Source organism: Pectinophora gossypiella, chromosome 6 (genome assembly GCF_024362695.1).
Source record: "Pectinophora gossypiella chromosome 6, ilPecGoss1.1, whole genome shotgun sequence".
NCBI classification, from domain to species: domain Eukaryota; kingdom Metazoa; phylum Arthropoda; class Insecta; order Lepidoptera; family Gelechiidae; genus Pectinophora; species Pectinophora gossypiella.
Genome location: NC_065409.1, coordinates 531,896 through 550,381, shown reverse-complemented (window position 1 = coordinate 550,381; position 18,486 = coordinate 531,896). Strand labels below are relative to the sequence as shown.

The following is an 18,486-nucleotide window of genomic DNA, read 5'->3' as shown; positions in this document are numbered from 1 at the left end:
ATGAAAATAAGCGAAATGAATTAACTGACTCAGAGGACTCAGGTGATTGCGTTTTGTTTCGCCATGACCGAATGAACGGAATGAACTAAAAAAAAAACAAGGGAAAAACATATGACATAACCTCAAATAAGGTCTTGTTTTTCTTTATTCAATTAAATAAACAATTTTCTTACATGAAAGTGTAGTGAACATGAAGGTATCAGTGAAAAAGGTATACACTTCGGCGGCGTGCAACCGGATCCCTGAAATAATCGACTGGAATGAACATGGACTTATTTGTTTTGGTGCTTCAAACGCCGTGGTTGTTTACGATACAGTTAGTTTTGTTTTAAAATACTTTAAAGTTATAATTTTTTTCTGAATAATAAGTAAAGTTCTCCTCATCCATGTTACAATGGAGCTGATTAATTTTGTACCATAAGTACACAGTTTTTAAAGCCTTGGTATTCCATATGTTCCATATAACATGTAGTATCATAATTTCATAATATTCACAATCAGATCAATTATCAAATAATGTAGCTGTGATTTCCCAACTCATTTCCCGGAGAAAAAAAAATCATTCTCCCTTAATCAATAATCCCTTACAGTAAGAATATTCTACTAAATATTTATTCAAAACAGTTCTTCAGAACATAGTTACTAACTTTCTCTGCAAATGTTACTAAAAACATTATGGTTCTTTAAATATAAAACAATATTTTCAGAATATTAAAGGTGCAGATCCTTTAACAGTGCTCACGCATCATAGTTCAAAAGTAAACTCGGTGAAATGGCTTCGAAAACCTGATGGTACCTGCACGGAGCTTGTCTCCTGCTCAGCAGACAAAACTGCTGCAATATGGACCCTGGTGGATGGTCAGTGGCGGGTAACTGGCACCATGACTGGCCATACAGATGGGATTACATGTGTTCATGGCATTTATTCCAGTGGAGATAACATTGTGGTCTACACAGGGTCTATTGACTCTACTGTTCGTGTTTGGGAAAGAATTAATGGTAAGATGTTCATTGTTTGGTTTTGTATTTATAATATTATTTTTTATTTCCAATAAGAAAACCTTCAATAAGAATATTGTTTAGGTTATCCTTAACTTATTAAAATAAAAAAATAAATTCAGACAGTCTTCCATACATGTGTTAGTAAAAGACCCTTAAACTATGTTAGTATTAAATTAAACTATTATCTATTAAACATTATTAAAATACATATTATTATTGATATCACAGTAAAAAAAAAGCATTAGTTACAAATAAACTGCATAAGGCCTGCTTGGATTTCAGTATTAAAACTCTTTAACAGTAGCTAACAAAACATATTTGCAGGCATAACTACCTTCAAGCAGACAATAAACCTGAACAGTGGACTCTGTCTGACCCTGCATTCACACCTGCTACCGATGGTCAACAAACCCATACTGTTTTGTGCCCTGGATGACCATAAGATCCACATTTTCACTGGTGATGAGTACCACAGAGTACACACTTTGACAGGGCATGAGGATTGGGTGAGGGGATTGGATGTTTTGGATGTGGGTAAGTATACAACAAGAAAAAAATAATTTGAAATAAAATGTTATTTACAAAGTTGGCAACATCTGCTGCCCTACTGAGAGTTGAATTTTTCTACCTATTTGCACCATGTGTAAGATGTTAAGTAGCCGCATGTGTCTTCTGGATTTTCTTTACTCCAGTATAGCAGGGAAGTATTATTGCAGTCAGTGTTAACTTGTCGTCAGTTGGCTCGACCATTACGGACGGCGATACGACTCCACCTATCGCATTGGTCTAACAGAAAGCTCGGTGAAGAAGAAAGACTAGCCCAATTGGGAATATAAGTGAATAAAAAGAAATATTTATTTTTTCTTTCCACATCTTTCCACAGATGAAACAACAATCCTGCTAGCATCAGCATCTCAAGACACGTATATCCGTCTCTGGAGGATTCAAGTCCATAAGGATCAGGAGTCAGGTCCTGGTATCAAGGTGGAAGAGAAAGTGTTTTCTGCTTATGGGAAGCAGTGGGCAGTGAAACTTGATGCGGTGCTGGCGGGACATGAAGGATGGGTGTACGGAGTTCAATGGCATCCTTATGTTTATGATAAAGGTAAATTGCGTATGTGAACCCTCCTACTTCCCATTGAGGCAGCATTTTCTGCTTCCATGATCATGACACACTTTCTCGGTAGAATCTTCACACATGGTCATACATATCTAGATATTCATAAACATAATACATGTATAAAACCTAAACCAACCTCTCGTTATGACCTTGGTCTGGTTGCTCACCTATATCCTTGAAATTTTAAATTAACAGACTATAAATCACGTCACTTATCCCTGATCCACAAGTAATCAGGGGGGTTTAAAATCACAGGCACATCGAAGCAATTCATCTAGAACAGCAATATTGCTATTTGACATTTGTTTGCATTGCGCACTTACTTTCATATGCGCAAATGTCAAATTCCAATATTGCATTTATCGTCCTGAATATAACTTGGAGCCACTTTTGATAGGAGTCGTCAAGTCTAGCAAATTAAATCAAGCCCGGTTTTTTTTTTTGCAGACACCAATAAAAGGCTGCCAGTGTACCGCTTGCTATCATCTTCACTGGATAAGACCGTCATAATATGGGAACCCGACGCTCCATCCCGCGGGGAAGGGGAGGGCGGTGACAGCGGGGGAGCGTGGGTGGAGCGCGTGCGCGTCGGGGAAGTGGGGGGGAACGGGCTGGGTTTCTATGGTAGCCGGTTTGGACCCAGTGGGAAATCGTTCCTTGGACACGGGTATAACGGATCATTCCATATTTGGAGGTTAAATCAGGTGAGAAAATGTTTGGTTTTGCTTTTCAGTCTAGTTTTTTTCTAATGAAAATTATTTATAGCTTACACAAATATTGTTTTGAAGTATCTAATCACATTACGTATTTCTTTCCACTGAGAAAGAATCCTTTTAATGGGAAACCATCGACATTCTGTACTAACTAGTCATACTTCGTTGCACCAATAGGAAAAAAAATATAGAAAAAGAGAGGAGTATAGTATAGCCTGCCTTTACCGCTCAAAGCAATTTCTTCCAGCCGGGTCTGTATGACAACCGCGCCGTGCGTGTCGCTAATTATATTGAGCACTTCGACCCATAGCCGTTTGACGTCCATATACGTAGATAGCATTCGTAGCGTTTATTGGTCCAAGCGCTCGGTATAATTAGCGCCGCGTGCGGCTGTCCTGCAGACCCGGCAGGAAACCATAGGATGAGGTAAATAAAATAAAAAACATTTCGGCGTATGAACTCTGTAAAAGATACTATATTCCAACAGGAGACAAAGCAATGGGAGCCGTCAGTAGTATGCGGTGGGCACTTTAGCGCGGTGGAGGATGTGAGGTGGGAGCCCGAGGGTCGATACATCATGAGCGTCTCCGCTGACCAGACCACTAGGGTGCATGCGCCGTGGAGGCGGGCTGACGGTATGTGGAGTTGCTGAAATGCAATAAGAATGTGGCCGACCCAACTAGTTGACCAGCTAGTTCTGCCCACATAACACAGATGGCGCTTATCATGCAATTCAAATGGCCTAGACCACGGATTCTATTCGGATTTTATTCCGTGTTTCGTGTTAGAACGCGCCAACGAAGTTCGCACAGCGTATAATACAACTTCCAATATAGCATCACACCTGAAACCGCGAAGGGGTAGGCAGAGGTGTATAGTATTAAAACTTATATAACACGTGTATAATAACGCGTGAATATGTACTCGTCGGCAAATATGTCCTGTTTAAGAACACATAAAAAGAAAACACAAAATTGCAACGTAATGGTTTACTTTTCGGTAACAGACTGGCGGTACAAATCGACACTTTTAAGCAATATCTATTGCGGCCTACCCTCAGATACCACAAGTATATACACCTACTCTTCGCCAGCTACGTTTGTAATATTACAGCCTATATACTTCCCACTGCTGGGCACAAGCATCTCCTCAATCAACCGGAGGGGGTATACTCCACCACGCTGCTCCAATATGGGTTAGTGGAGGTGTAACGTGTCCTCCGAAGCACGGAATCATCTTACTTTTTCGGACAATCAGGTGATTCAAGCCTGAAAAGTCCTTACCAAACAAAGGACAGTCTCACAAAGTGACTTCTACAATGGGAATTGAACCCGGACCTCCAGATCGTGAGCCTAACGTTCTAACCACTAGGCCATGGAGGCTGTTCTCGCCAGCTACGTTTAGGTCCCATGTAATAGGGAGCGCATCTATTGACAATTAACAGCTCAAATCTTGGAAACACCGTGATATCAGTATCTATGATCCAAACATGAATGCAAACTCATACGAATTCAGAGTATTTTCTAAATAAAAAAGTAAAAAAGGTACCCTCTTCTTCGCAGGCCTTACAGAATGGCACGAGCTAGCCCGGCCGCAGGTGCACGGCTACGATATGGCGTCGCTGGCGCTTGTTTCCGCGACAATGTTTGTCTCCGCCGCTGAAGAGAAGGTGCTGCGCGTGTTCCGAGCACCGCACAACTTTGTGCACAACTTCAAGAATGTCACTGGCGAGGTGTTGGTTGAGGGGGAGAATGGGGGTAAGTTTCTATCAACGTTTCTGTGTCGATTATTCAGATATACTTTTTTTTTTGACGTTGGGAAATGCGTTACGCATACCACGCCGCCCGGGGGGACGACGTGGTTATGTGGGACTCGCCACCCGGTATACCCACTAAAACCCAACGGTGTTCCTCTTTGCCGCCGTGTGGCGGGGATACGGGAACGCAATTGCACACAACCGCGTCCCCGCCGGCGGATGCCCTTTAGGGCCCAGCGCCCATGGGAGCGCTTCAAGCGCCTCCCCCTCCACCGAGGGCTGCCCGGAACACTTGGGGAGCCCTACAGCACGAGACCTATATTGTGAACGGCGGTTCCCCGACCACCGTCCACAGGTCCCCATCAAGGCGGCGCTCGGTCGATCGCGGCCAAGTGCGCCCGTCGCCGCCTTCCTGGTTGCCTGCGGCGAATTGGGAGCGAGTCGACAGAGTCTTCCCGTTCCCTCTCCGCCGCTTCGGTGGCATTATTCAGATATACTGACCTAACTAGACCTAAAAATGATTTCTGGATGTATTCCTCGTAGCGCACCCAGCCGTTGCGCACCCAGCCTATTCCCCGTAGCGCACCTAGCAAATTTTAATAGCACCTGCTGCGCTACGAGGAACGAATTTTATTTTTATATTTTATTCCTCGTTGAGCACCTATGACGTAGTAGCCTAGTGCGATATCTTTCAATAAAATACACAGGCTGGGTGCGCTACGAGGAGTACATCGATTTCCGTGGTTCAATGGTAAAACGTTGAGCTCACAATACGGAGGTCCCGGGTTTGAATCCGGTGGGGATATATCACAAGAATCACTTTGTGATCCTTCGTTCGGTTTGGACATTGCAGGCTGATCGCTCGATTGTCCGAAAGTAAAATGATCCGTGCACTTTAAGCAATTGTGGTCAATATTTCCACAACAAGTATTCGTGCAAACAGCATATGACATACAAATACCGGTATCTACTCAGCCTGTATCCATCCATTGCTGGGTATAGGCCGCCTTTCTTTCACGCCATCCTTCCCAGTCCTGTGCAAGTCTCATCCACTGCTTTCCGGCACATCTCACAATATCATTCGACCTCTCTCTTTGCCACCATTCCTTAACCGCATAACCAATATTCAACGAAGTTAAAGCAAAATTGCCTAACATCGATATTTTTAACGATTCTCCTCGATGCTACAAAAATAAAGTGTAATATCGCTCTATCTACGCCTATCCCTTCGCCCGCAGGCCCCGAGGGAGCATCGGTACCGTCACTTGGTTTGTCCAACAAAGCCGTGTTCAGCGGAGACGAGAGCAAGTCAGACTTGGAGGATGACGACGGGTACTTCGTGCCTGTACATTTGACAAGTAAGTTGATCATACATAAATGGGGTGGGCAGGGCCCAGCGGCGTAGCGTAGTGGGGCAGGGGCGGCCCGCCCCAAGCGGCACTTTTTAGGGGGCGGCAAAATTTCACAATCTATAATATATATAAAAATGAAACCCGTTTTCCGTTGTCACGGCTTGACCGATTTGGCTGACTTTTTTTGTAGTTTACTAATAATCTGGACAAGGTTCTTACGGAAAAAAATATTAGGAAAATCTCTAAGAAAGATTGAAAAATATACATTTACTTTTGCATATTTTAAAAGTTCTAGCCGAAAACTTCTCTAGAATTAATGTATGTAATGTATAGTATACATTAAATTGAAATATCTAAATAAAAGGGCGGCAAAATTGTCTTCCGCCCCGGGCGGCCGACACCCACGCTACGCCGCTGACAGAGCCACAAGTAATCAAACAACTTGCAGCCACTGTTGATACGAAGTCCTAAGATGGATATGATGAACCTTATCTCCGCGAAATAAATAAATAAAGAATAATACTGCGTATAGAACGGTAACTCAAACAGTCAAATATTCTTTATTGCACACACATGCACGAAACATTTTAAAATATACATTAGAAAGATTACAATATAATTGGGTAGTTTCCTGGGTCAAAAATAAAGTACGAAATTTATGAAATTCTGATTACTAAATAAAGACAGATCTAAAGGTGACAAAAACGTTTTCTTTTTTTTATATTGAGCTTATTTATTTATTATTATTTATTTATTTATTAACACAAATTACATAGACATTACAGGCAGTCCCAATTCGACTAACTAACCTAACTCACCTGACTTAAGAGTTAAGACTCGGAGGGGAGTTGGTGCCATATACGAATTGATGCGGGGCGTAAAGTTACCCTGCGGAATAAGGCCATCAATAGGCTAGTTTTCAACTAGTCAAATCAGTTACTCTTTACTAAACGTCAAAACACGAAATTACTATGGAATTTGTATGAAAAAGGACACTGTGACGTCATAGAAAAACGTGACAAAATGTCACACTTATTATTACATTTTTCTGTATTAAAATTCATAAATAAGTTGAAAAAAAATTGAAAAGTTATCAGGATCTTTGGCCTAGGAAACTGAATTGAATTGTCATTTACGTTCGAAATAATGACTTATGACTTGGCGCCAACCTTTTCGTTTTAAACAACCTGCCTCTTTCCTCCCAGAGCCCCCAACAGAAGAGACCCTAATGCAGAACACTCTGTGGCCGGAGGTGCAGAAGCTGTACGGACACGGCTATGAGGTGTACACACTAGACGCGAGCCCCGACGGCACCCTGGTTGCTTCCGCTTGCAAGGCCACTGCGCAAGAACACGCCGCGCCGCTTATATGGTGAGAATAATCATCATCAAGTGTATTCTGCCCATCCTAACCTACGGTGCCCAGACTTGGTCATTGACTAAACGTCAAAAGTCCAGGCTCAAGGTCTGCCAAAGAGCGATTTAGCGTAGTGTGTTAGGTGTCAAACCAATTGATCGAGTCCGAAATACAACACTGCGTTCAAAAACGGGAATCACTGATGTATGACCTAAAGCCACCACACTCAAATTGGATTGGGCCGGACATGTTTGTCGCAAGCACCCTGAGCGGTGGGCACGGATCGTCACGCATTGGGTGCCTCATGACGGGTACAGGCGTCGTGGTAGACCTCGAAAGAGATGGCGCGACGACTTGGACGCTTGCCGTAGGGACTGGCCGGAGTAAGCACATGACTGCGAAAAATGGAAACAGGAAGGGGATTGTGGTAGGGTCTTGTGGGCTAGATTAGATTAGATCATCAATCAGCCCGCAACATCCCACTGTTGGGTATAGTCCATTTTGCACCACTCTTCCCGGTTGCGCTAACCTCGTCCACAATTTTCCCGCCATTGCAAGGATGACCGGGCCACTGGTTTACCCGCTGACCTTTTCCCATCACGTGGCCCAGTATGGTGGTCAAATAAATAATACATAACATACATACTGTTCAGAATTGTACTATATTTCGCCTGGCAACATCACAAACATAACTTTAAAAAAAAATAACTTTTTGAAAATTTAGTTTTGGAACGTCTCTCTAACCCTCTTGCTTTCGTGTCGTTATAGAGGTCAGACGTGTGACCCTCGAATAATTTTGAATCCTTTCGAACCATTGTCGTATTTGCCGAAAGTTACTTCTAGTGCAACAGTGCCTTTAGACTGGGAAGACAATCCATCGCTCGAGTGTTTTTGCCACAGTTATAGGTAACTCGGTAATCTGAGGTAAGTCGGCGAGCTGAAGGTACTGCAGGAGCCTCCCTGGCTGTTGGTTCTCGAGCCTGCGTATGTCACAGCAGGTCATCTAGGTGAGTCTTTCTCTTTTAAAGGCATTTTCTCGTCTATTGTCGTATTTTTATAAGTTGCACTTTCGTATCAATTTTTTACCCAAATTTAGTATATCGCAATTTTCCCAATACAGTCCACTTTTAATATTCATTTTTTGGTCCTTCGAGCCGGATATTTCATTTGTAAGGCGATCTAAGGATTCCATAATCAAATTTTTGAAGTTGAAAATTAATTATAAAAACTTGAAGGTAACTTTAAAACGACACATATTTTATTTTGTGTTAACCTTCAAAAGATTGAAGACCGTTTTGTTTCAAATATTATTTTTAATTTTTGAACTTGCTTCTGAACGCACCTTGTCAGTCTGCTGTCACTGTCATCCGTACGTCAAGTTGACTACTTGTCAATCGAGTCTAAAAATAACCTCATACATATCACATTGTTATTCATTGTTTTTGTTGGTTTCGATTGTTTTTCGTATTGTTTTTGTTAAAATAACTTAAATTAACAATGAGTAACGATGATAGTATGTCGGTTACTGGAGACAGGAACCGCATTGCTCGGGATTATGCATTTGCCCGTATCGAAAGTATGGAAAACACGGACTTGGTAGGATATACTTTACAGGACGTGAAAGAAATTACGGATGAGTTTCACAGAGCGCAGATAGAAGTATTGGCGTCAGTTTCGAAAGAACATAGACCAGGCGAGTTAAATTTTTCGGCTCAGTTTGAAACAAAAGTGAGGTCAATAAAGTATCGTATGTTGAAAAAGTCGCAAGCTGATATAAAACCTTCAGTTTCAGTTTCGGATAATCAGTGCTTAAGTGTAAAGCTGCCTAAAATAAACATAACGCCTTTTGATGGAAGGATTGAAAATTGGATTTCTTTTAAACAGCTTTATGACTCACTTATTCATAATAGGGAAATTCCAGCAGTGGAAAAGCTACATTATTTATTGACCTATGTTCGAGGATGTGCATTGGATTTAATAAAGAATTATCCAATTTCAGATGAGAATTATTTAAATGCATACAATGTTTTGAAAAATCATTATGAACGTAAAAGAGTGTTAGCGTCAATATTCTATGAAAAATTATTACACTGTGAATCTGTGAAGTCTAAAAGTAGTACAGAATTAAATAGAGTTTTTCGTACTTTTAAAGAAAATATTGAAATTTTAGATAAATACCAGTTACCAGATAGGAATTTTATGCTGTTCCATTTGTTATGGTCCAAGCTTGATGCAGCTACTAGAGAGGCTTTCGAGTTACAATTAGAGTCTGATGTTGATATTCCGGAATATGCTGACTTGTGCAAATTTATAGAAAAGCGAAGTCAAGCCTTGGAAAATTCCAGTAAATTGAATAGTGTTACTACAAAGCCAGTGTCTAAAACAAAGTCATCGCTTATTGTACCACCTGTGATCAGCTGTACGTTGTGTTTAACGGTTGGCCATAATATAGACAAATGTCCCAAATTTTTAAAATTGACACCTCGTGAGAGATTTGCTTGTGTGAAGGATAAACGACTTTGTATTGTATGTCTTCATCCCTCTCATACAGTCAAACATTGTAAGTCATCAGTTTACTGTGACAAATGTAAGTATAGGCATCACGCGCTACTTCATTTCCACACGTCTGCTGATGATGACATTTCTCAACAATGTATCGAAGGGACTTCGTCGAATATTCCCACAGCGTTGACTGTTCCTGGAGGTCATTCCCAAATTTTATTTTCGACTGCTATGGTCTTAATTAAAAATAAATTTAATAAATTGACTCCTATTCGCATACTTTTGGACAGTGCTAGTGCCTGCAATTTTATTACTTTGACTTGTGCTCGGAAGCTTGGACTTGACATAAAGGACAATGCCCATTCTGTGAATGGTATTGGTACGGTATCGGCCGATACTCTTGGCACTGTCGAATGTGAGATAGTACCATCTAATGGTGGCTCCTCATGTAACTTTTCGTTTAATGCTCTCGTTTTGTCGCAAATTTGTACTGACATGCCGTCGGGACAAATTGATATTTCCTCTTGGAAACATATTAAGGGATTAGATCTTGCTGATCCATTCTTCCACCAGCCTGGGCCTATTGACATGTTGGTCAACGCCAATATTCTCGCTTCGGCACTTCAACCTGGTCTTGTCAAGGGCGAGTCAGGTCAGCCTGTTGCTATCCGCACTGTTTTCGGCTGGATAGTAATGGGTGAATGTGCAATTGATGTTGACACTTGTCGTTCTCGTTTTCGTAAAGGTTCCTGTGTTGTGACTAAGGACTGTCTTTTAGTGTCGAGTTTGTCTTTGGACAACAGTTTAAAGAAGTTCTGGGAGTTGGAGAATTTAGATCCTCCTAAGCCTGTCGTTTTTTCGAAAGCTGAATTGTCGTGTGAAACCTATATGGAGGCTTCTTATTGTCGTAACCCTGAAGGTAGGATGATTGTCCCGTTGACCTTTGTCGACCCTCAGGAGAAGCCAAAGTTTTTAAATTCTCGTGAGGTCGCACTTAAGCGACTTCTGAATTTAGAGAGGAAGTTTAAAATAAACCCTCTCTTTCGTACTGCTTATATTAACTTCATGGACGATTACCTCAAGTGTGGTCATATGGAAGAAGTTGAGCCGCCTCTGTCGTCTGAAGGCCACTTCTATTATATCCCTCATCACGGAGTTCTACGCCCTGACTCGGTTACCACACCCTTGCGTACGGTCTTTGACGCAAGTGCTAAGGATGCCGCTGGCGTGTCCTTGAACGATTCGTTGCTCCCTGGCCCTAAGTTACAGAAGAACATTTTCGATCTTCTGGTTAGGTTTCGTTGGCATGCTGTAGTCTTCACCGGGGACATCAAGCAGATGTATTGCCAATTCTTGGTCGAGTTGCGAGACTGCGACTATCAGCGCATTCTTTGGCGAGCGTCTCCAGAGGACCCTGTGAAGGATTTTCGCCTCCTTACCGTAACTTATGGGGTATCCTGCGCTCCGTACCAGGCGCTTTGGTGCATCGCTAAGGTAGCTGAGGAATTCTCATCTCGTGCTCCTCAAGGTGCTGCTGTCTTGGCGAGAGATACTTACGTAGATGACATTGTGTCAGGCGCAGACTCTATTGAGAGTGCTCTACTAATGCGCAAGGAGTTGCTGGACATCTTGTCGTCGTCTTGTCTCCATTTGCGGAAATGGGCCTCCAATAGCCCTGAATTTTTGAACTCTTGTCCGGACTCTGACTTATATTCCGACCGCCTCCGGAGTTTCGAAGATATAAGTGATTTATCGCTTAAAATTCTGGGTCTCTCTTGGCTCCCACAAGAGGACAAATTTACTTTTCGTACTTCAATGGATGATTCACGCTGTACTAAGCGATCTATCCTCTCGGATATCGCAAAGATTTTCGACCCTTTGGGTTTATTATCGCCGGTCGTATTTTTTGCGAAATATCTAATACAACTGTTGTGGTTGTCTGGAACCGATTGGGATAGCGAAGTTCCTGTTACTATCGCGCAGGAGTGGCGTAGGTTTAAGTCGCAGCTATCATCCTTGAGCTCGCTTTCCATTCCTCGTCGAATGGTCGAATCTTTTACGTCGTTGCAGCTTCACGGTTTCTGTGACGCCTCAGAAAAGGGTTATTGTGCCGTCATTTATTGTCGTGTCGTTAAAAATGACAGCACTATCGTTGTGCGACTTTGCTGTGCGAAATCGAAAGTGGCCCCTCTTCGTAGGTGTTCCGTTCCTCGTTTGGAGCTGCTAGCTGCTGTTTTATTATCGAACTTAATCGCTTCGTTCAAAAAAGCTTTAGATGGTTTTTATAATTTTGACGACATCTACTGTTGGTCAGATTCAAGTGTCGCTCTGACATGGATCCGCTCTTGTCCATCGAAGTGGAAAACCTTCGTGGCCAATAGAGTCTCGGATATTCAGGAGAAAGTGTCCCCTCACACCTGGTACCACGTGCCTGGTTCTGAAAATCCAGCGGATTGCGGTTCTCGCGGTTTACATCCTGCTGACCTCATCCAGAACGTAACATGGTGGGCGGGGCCTAATTGGCTTTCTCAACCTCAAGAGTTTTGGCCACGGTCTGAGATACAGTTTGACCACCTTGCATTTGATGAACAGAAGATTTATAGCCTCTTTACAGCTTCTAACATATCGTTCGTAGATGAAATTCTCAATCGATATTCATCTTTTAAGCGGATTTTAAACATCCTAGCTTATTGTTTTCGGTTCAAAAATAACTTGAAAAACTCTTCTTCGAAGGATTTAAAATCACAATTGTCGCCTGAGGAAATAAATAATTCATTTCGCTTCCTCGTGAAGCATGTCCAAGAGTGTGCCTTTGCTACAGAAATTCGTCTGTTGTCGAAAGATAGTTCTTCTCGTCCCTTACCTAAACCCATGAGAAAGTTATCTCCGTTTTTGGATGAACATGGGCTTTTGAGGGTGGGCGGTCGCCTATCTAAAGGAAGGCTGACTTATGACGTTAAACATCAGCTATTATTGCCTCGTGATCATAGGCTCACGAAATTAATAGTTGATGATTATCATCAGCGCTTTATGCACCCTGGACTGCAAACTCTCCAAAACTTGTTGGCCCAAGAATTTTGGATCTTGTCTTCGAAAAGAGCAATACACTCTGTTGTGTCGCGTTGTATAAAATGTTTTCGCGCCCATCCGAAAGTGGCACCACCTCCTCTTATGGGTAATTTGCCAGCCTTTCGTATCAACCAGATAAAACCATTCTCGTCTGCTGCTGTAGATTATGCGGGGCCTTTTGATGTGTGTTTGGGTCGGGGTCGAGGTGTGCGCACGTTTAAGGCATATATTTGTGTCTTCGTATGTACAGCCACCAAGGCTCTTCATTTTGAGCTCGTGTCGGAGTTGACCTCCGAGGCCTATCTAGCCGCCTTGAGGCGTTTCATCGCACGGCGTGGTCGCTGCTCGAAACTCATTTCCGACCAAGGTAGAAATTTCATCGGAGCCTACAATATACTTACTGACCTTATGAAAAGGGCTTCCGGAGCCGAACGAATCGAGTTCGTGTTCAACCCTCCTGGTAGTCCACACTTTTCAGGCTTGGCCGAAGCTGGGGTCAAGTCTGTAAAAACGCATTTGTCGCGTGTCGTTGGCTCGCAACGCCTAACTTACGAGGAATTTTACACAGTCCTCACCCAGATTGAATCCATGTTAAACTCTCGTCCTCTTTCGCCCGTTAGCTCAGACCCTAACGACTTCTCGGTATTGACCCCTGGTCATTTTCTAACTATGGAACCCCTTACTATCTTACCCGAAAACAACTTCCGTGATGTAAGGTTAGGTTCATTGCAGAGATGGAAATTGTTGCAACAAATCCATCAAGATTTTTGGCGCAAATGGCACCTTGAATATTTACACACTTTGCAACAGCGTCACAAGTGGTATAATAGTCGAAGGGAAATTTCGATCGGTACTCTTGTACTCATTGTTAACGAGCAATGCAGTCCAATGAAATGGAAAATCGGTCGCGTCTCGAAACTTCATCCCGGGACTGATGGTGTCTGTAGAGTTGTCACGGTGCGTACAGAAGTTGGCGAATTCAAACGACCTATCGTTAAACTTTGCCCTCTGCCAATGGAGGATTTGAAGTAAAACAGTACTCTTTGTTAACTTGTAATGTCGTAAACAAATATTTTTTCGTTCGTGTCGTTTTATAGTTTTAATTTTTGCTTATATATCGTGTTATAATTTAACTTCGGTTAAAATACAATGTATTTTGGTGGGCGGAATGTTCAGAATTGTACTATATTTCGCCTGGCAACATCACAAACATAACTTTAAAAAAAAATAACTTTTTGAAAATTTAGTTTTGGAACGTCTCTCTAACCCTCTTGCTTTCGTGTCGTTATAGAGGTCAGACGTGTGACCCTCGAATAATTTTGAATCCTTTCGAACCATTGTCGTATTTGCCGAAAGTTACTTCTAGTGCAACAGTGCCTTTAGACTGGGAAGACAATCCATCGCTCGAGTGTTTTTGCCACAGTTATAGGTAACTCGGTAATCTGAGGTAAGTCGGCGAGCTGAAGGTACTGCAGGAGCCTCCCTGGCTGTTGGTTCTCGAGCCTGCGTATGTCACAGCAGGTCATCTAGGTGAGTCTTTCTCTTTTAAAGGCATTTTCTCGTCTATTGTCGTATTTTTATAAGTTGCACTTTCGTATCAATTTTTTACCCAAATTTAGTATATCGCAATTTTCCCAATACAGTCCACTTTTAATATTCACATACATAAACAGCGTATATACGTCCCACTGCTGGGCACCGGCCTCCCCTCAATCAAACGGAGGGAGTATGGAGCATACTCCACCACGCTGCTCCAATGCGGGTTGGTGGTGTTTTTACGGCTAATAGCCCAGACCAACGGCTTAACGTGCCCTCCGAAGCACGGAATCATCTTACTTTTCCGGACAATCAGGTGATTCAAGCCTGAAAAGTCCTTACCAAACAAAGGACAGTCTGACAAAGTGATTTCTACAATGTTCCTATCGGGAATCGAACCCGGATCTCCAGATCGTGAGCCTAACGCTCTAACCACTAGACCACGGAGGCTGTTATAATTACAATTTAAATAAATAATAAAAACTATCATCTCTGCCTACCCCTCCGGGGATACAGGTGTGATGCTATGCTATGTTATTTTTCTTCCACAGGGAGACATCAAACTGGCAACAAATCCAAAAGCTAGTCTCCCATCAGCTGACGGTAACACAGCTGGCGTTCTCGCCCGACAGCCAGAAGTTACTGTCAGTATCGCGCGATCGAAAGTGGACCTTGTACCAGAGGCGACAGGGCTCCAACTCATTTGACATTATAGCACATACAGATAAGACGAATGGTGTGCACAGTAGGATCATATGGTGCTGCGCGTGGGCGCATGATGGAAGTATGTTCGCCACTGGATCTAGAGATGGAAAGGTAAGTTATGATTATGAAGGTTTAACTTTTTAAGTTTTTTAGGGAAGGCCCGTGCCCCAGCAGTGGGGACGTTAATGAGCTGATGATGATGATGAACTTTTTAAGTTACACTTTTTTAAAATTCGAAGAAGGCGAAAAAAATAAGTATAAAATCACAAATCCTCTTAAGGATAGTCTTAGTTGTGGCAATTGGGTAGTTTCCTAGGTCGAAGATAAATTATAAAATTCTGATTACTAAGTAAATACAGATATAATTGTGACCAAAAACGTTTTCTTTTTTCTATTTTTATTAAAAAGTAATAATATTTATTTGAATTATAACAGTTAAAAGCATTAAAAAAAAATGAACGAAAAATAACAATAAAAACAGTACCAGCTTAACTTTTTCTATTTAACTTATTTTTGAATTTTGTGCGACATTTTGTCACGTTTTTCTATGACGTCACAAATTGCTTTTTCATACAAATTCCACAATAGTTTCATGTTTAGTAAAAGTAACTGATTTGACTAGTTGGAAACTGCCCTATTACATTAATTATGTTGTATGGTAACACAACATAACCACCGGTGATTCCCAACAAGTCTATCTGCCTCACTGATGCGTAATCGGCTATTAATAGATATACCTTCCAACTTTATACATATTATTATTACTTAAAAGCACTTCTATTCTACATAGGTATTAATTTATAGGAACAAGGAAAACCGGTTTACGATTCGCTAATCTTTCCTTGCCGAGAAGTTATTTATAAGCGGTTTTCCTATAAAGATTAATTGTAAAACAATGTCAACGTATCACGTACAGGTTGCGTAAAGACGTAATATTACGGGAGCGTTTGCGTCATATTGTATTTTTTACGTCATCGTAATTGGATTGGTTTATCGTGATGGGTGTTTTTTCCTGAATACTAATGAGAATTATTAAATATTGCTTTGTTTAGATGAATAGGCTAGTTTCCAACTAGTCAAATCAGTTACTTTTTACTAAACGTCAAAACACGAAATTACTATAGAATTTGTTTGAAAAAGCACTTTGTGACGTCATAGAAAAACGTGATAAATTTTCGGACTTATTATTACGTTTTTCTTGTTTAAAATTAAAAAATGAGTTAAATTTGAAAAAAGAAAACGTTTTTCGTTACTTTTAGATGTGTCTTTATTTAGTAATCAGAATTTAATAATTTATCTTGAACCTAGTACACGACCCAATTGCTTCGGTGTGGCCTTTTTAACCCCTCTGTGGAGTAAAAGACCACATTGAAATAAATTTTTTTATGAATAGAAAATGCGTGACCCCCCATGACCCCCTCCTCCCCCTCCCGCATCAGCCCTTCCAAAGCGTATGACGTGTTTCTGACGTAGCTCGGAATTGCCATCAAAAAACAGGAAAGTTTAGTTTTTAATTTCTGTACTTTTTTCCTTGTTTTAAACGTCTCGTCGTTTTATTGTTTAGAATCTGAGTCATAAACACATTATGCTTAATCCCTTGAACGCCGGAACGCGGATCTCGACCAGACACAATGTAAAATCTATTGTGTCTGGTATCTCGGCATATGAGAGGTTAATAATCATCAGGCATCACGCCCCTATCCCCGACGGGGTAGGTAGAGACGTATAGTTTATACACCCACTCCTGCCCAGCTAAGTGTGTCTATCCCATGTAATGAGGGCGAGCCTATTACCATTAACCGGGCACACATTCAAGGTATGGAGCATACTCCACGCTGCAAGACTGCGGGTTGGTGGAGGTGTTTGAATTACCTGGTTGACCGAAAAAGTAAGACGATTCCGTGATTCGGAAGGCTACTAGCCGTAAACAACCTACGGATATCTGAGGAGTGGTATTGTTTTGTGTTTATCCATTATAACTTACTTCTAACACCTTCTCTCCTCCCCTTTATTTCCCATTTCTTGTACCTTACTATATTTTTCTTTTCCCCAGGTATGTCTATGGTCAACAGCAGAATCTCGGCAACCCGCGTCGTCTCTAGGAGATTATGCGTTGTTCGGTACTCCGCTCGAGCTTCCGAACGCTTCGGTGACTGCGCTCGCGTTCGCTCCGCTCGCTCCGAACGACGCGAGGATACTCGCCGTCGGCTTGGAAAGCGGAGTGGCAAAACTATACAAGTTTGATGTTGCTGGCTGGTGTCTCTTACACGAGATGGATAATAGGTTAGTACTTCTTCTTCTTCTATCGTGTGGGTTGTGAGGTGAATTACCAACCTCATCAACCCTGGTGTCAAGGGTATTATTGAGCCGCCAAAGGCCCCAAAGGGGATAGGTTAGTACTTAATATACTAAATTGAACTGAACCGTGGTTGCTCAGTTGGTAAAACGCCTCAAATAAATTATTATCACGTGCTCACCTGTGAAGGAAAACATCGTGAGGAAACCCACATTCCCGAGAAATGTATTTTCGGAGGCATGTAGCCCAACCTGTGTTGGTAAGGTAAGGTACTTAGGTTCTATACTTAGTATTATTTTTATTCTATGGCAATACTCCATTAGTAAACCAATGAAATCGAATGTATGATGTGTTTTAAAGACAAAAAAAAATCGACTTTCACCAGCTTCAACAATCTGTGTTAACTAGTCAAGTAAGAACAAGATAGATGATATACCTGTCTCCCTCCCCAGTGCGGCGCACCACCTCGCGGTGAAGCGGCTGGCCTTCAAACGGCAACCAGAGAACGATAACGAAGTGTTACTAGCGAGCAGCGGCGCCGATAACTTTGTTAGAATTCACAGAATTACTGTTACTTCCTAAAGGAAATATTCAATTATATACGTTATTTTAATAATGCAGTGTTTTCATTTTCATATTCATCGCAATTTAAGAGCCACGCTCTTGTCAGCATTCTCCATTCTATCTTCCTTATAAGACACGACGTTCGCTTTCTCTTGAATTTGTTCCATATAAGCTCTTGGTCTCTCCCTCTCTTTCCTTCTATGATCTTTTCAATAAATTCTTCAGTCGTAAGCGTCCAATCATCTTGCCTCTTCTGTCCTCAATAACTCTCAAGATTTGTCTCTTCATACTACTTCCTTTTCATTTTATCTTACATATTTTACCTACTATACCCTAGTTAACGTAGCATGTTTAGAGTGACATATCTCTCGTCTCTTTCGTATTAAGATGTATACCGATAGTGCGAAAGAGACATATCACTCATCTCTTTAGCGCTAGGGGATGTAATATATCTCTGTTCTACTGTCATTCTAAACATGCTACAATAAATTTATATACATTTTTTCTTATCCTGA

The 18,486-nt window shown here is 41.7% G+C and overlaps 1 protein-coding gene across 7 annotated transcripts in view; it reads left to right on the top strand.

Moving 5' to 3' along the window:
* LOC126367310 (elongator complex protein 2) overlaps positions 1–18,023 on the top strand; it is a 327,370-nt gene extending 309,347 nt beyond the window's left edge. For 4 of the 7 annotated variants that reach the window (XM_050010774.1, XM_050010772.1, XM_050010773.1 and 1 more), the window contains 11 exons: positions 708–999; positions 1,327–1,536; positions 1,886–2,107; positions 2,570–2,826; positions 3,323–3,470; positions 4,398–4,592; positions 5,830–5,949; positions 7,149–7,314; positions 14,958–15,222; positions 17,165–17,394; positions 17,860–18,023. In XM_050010774.1, the coding sequence (XP_049866731.1) occupies positions 882–999; positions 1,327–1,536; positions 1,886–2,107; positions 2,570–2,826; positions 3,323–3,470; positions 4,398–4,592; positions 5,830–5,949; positions 7,149–7,314; positions 14,958–15,222; positions 17,165–17,394; positions 17,860–17,989 (2,061 nt within the window). In that variant the 5' untranslated portion in view covers positions 708–881 and the 3' untranslated portion in view covers positions 17,990–18,023. The other 3 variants (XM_050010771.1, XM_050010775.1, XM_050010778.1) reach the window with 3 other exon arrangements.
* Positions 18,024–18,486: the final 463 nt, after the last annotated feature.